Source organism: Cyphomyrmex costatus, unplaced genomic scaffold (genome assembly GCF_001594065.2).
Source record: "Cyphomyrmex costatus isolate MS0001 unplaced genomic scaffold, Ccosl1.0 scaffold363, whole genome shotgun sequence".
Taxonomy (NCBI): domain Eukaryota; kingdom Metazoa; phylum Arthropoda; class Insecta; order Hymenoptera; family Formicidae; genus Cyphomyrmex; species Cyphomyrmex costatus.
In genome coordinates, this window is record NW_017277808.1 from 525,826 (window position 1) to 527,475 (window position 1,650).

Here is a 1,650-nt window from a genome sequence, read left to right on the forward strand (position 1 = left end):
TTAAGAGATAAAGGACATTATGTGCAAGCTATAAATTATCCCACAGTTCCAAAGGGCGAAGAGAAATTGAGATTAGCCCCAACTCCGAAACATACTCAAGCCATGATGGATAAATTCATGTGCGACACGTTGGATGTTTTTCGTCAATTAAATATATTCAAGATAGCCGCTAAATCGAACGATGTGCCGCGTGCTATTCTGGTTCATTGACGAATGTATATAATATATGATTGTATACATAATCTATCGTATACAAAACCTATTCACGCAGATATCTTACATACATCTCGTTTAAGGATGTCTAAATATATATTTATTTATCCTGTTTATCCGTTGTGTTCTAACTACATTTAAAATTAAATCTTGTTATTTTATCACAACGTTAATAATTAACAGAGGTTTAAATAAAGTGTTAACTAATGAATTCTATTTATCTTTACATCTTATTAGTATTTTTTTAACTACGTCTATATTTACCCTGTTTTTTATATACGAATGTAAATAAATAAACATGTATATAATATATATATGATATAATTATATATATGAAAGATATGAAATATGTCGATACGTGTCCATATATCCTTCTTTGGTAAAATTACTGTTTAGTATAGTAAAAACAATAGCAATAATGACAAAATATCAAAAATAATTAAAAGGATCATTTTTACATTGTTTCTTATAAAAAAAATCAAGTTTAGAGAAATAAAAAAAAATGCTCATGTATAATTGTGCATACTTTTATGTCACTGCGCTTGCTTAATGCCGAAATACTACCGCGTGTCTTCTGCTATATAATTAGTTGATATGAGCAATTTTTTTACATTTCTCCAAACTTTTTCTAAAACAAAAATACACAAAAATTGTCCTTTTAAATATTTTTTGCGTTTTTTCACATTATTATTATTTTTAAAATATATTAAACTATAAATTTTACAAAAGAAAAAAGGAAGTATATGAATGTGTACAGATATTTCATATAGAATATAAGTACATATGTTTTATATATTATATATATAAGTACATAAATATAAAATGTTTTATATTTACGTATATTTACTGTATGTTATATGTATGTTTATTTATATATATTCATGCATGAAAAACTTTTGAAATGAAAGGTATTAATTGTTTTATATCTAACTTTTATAGAAGTAACTTGCAATATAAGTATTCCAATTAATTTGTAATATATATATTCAATTGCAATTAAAAAGTATGAAATATAAAATTTCATTCTAAAGTATAAAATAAAGAAAAATAGAATACGCTCCTGAGTTATAGATAAAGGGCGAGTTTTTTAATTTATTGATTGATCAATCGCATTTGATCAATTCGTAAACGCAACATTTACGGAATAAAATTACATTTGCGCATATAATGCGTAATCAATCGATAAATTAAAAAACTTGCCCGAAGTTGATTGTAGGCATGCACAACAGTTTAGCATCTGCGAGCGCCTAATTTCCTAAAAAATATTTTGCCGATCCCCTTTAAAGTATTCAACAAAATGTATATAATTGTTTTAACATGTTGTGATAGAGCATTATGATTACTTACTAGAATATTTTTTAACGATTAAAATAATATTTCATTTTTGTGTGTTAAGAGTTTGAACAATTGAACTTGCAACAAATATTCCTTTGTATA

The 1,650-nt window shown here is 25.2% G+C and overlaps 1 protein-coding gene across 1 annotated transcript in view; it reads left to right on the forward strand.

Moving 5' to 3' along the window:
* LOC108776583 (5-aminolevulinate synthase, erythroid-specific, mitochondrial) overlaps window positions 1-274 on the forward strand; it is a gene marked incomplete at its 5' end in the record, with an annotated part of 3,129 nt that extends 2,855 nt beyond the window's left edge. The window contains one exon of the mRNA XM_018543246.1: window positions 1-274. Within this exon, the coding sequence (XP_018398748.1) occupies window positions 1-210 (210 nt within the window).
* Between the last annotated feature and the right edge of the window lie 1,376 nt (window positions 275-1,650).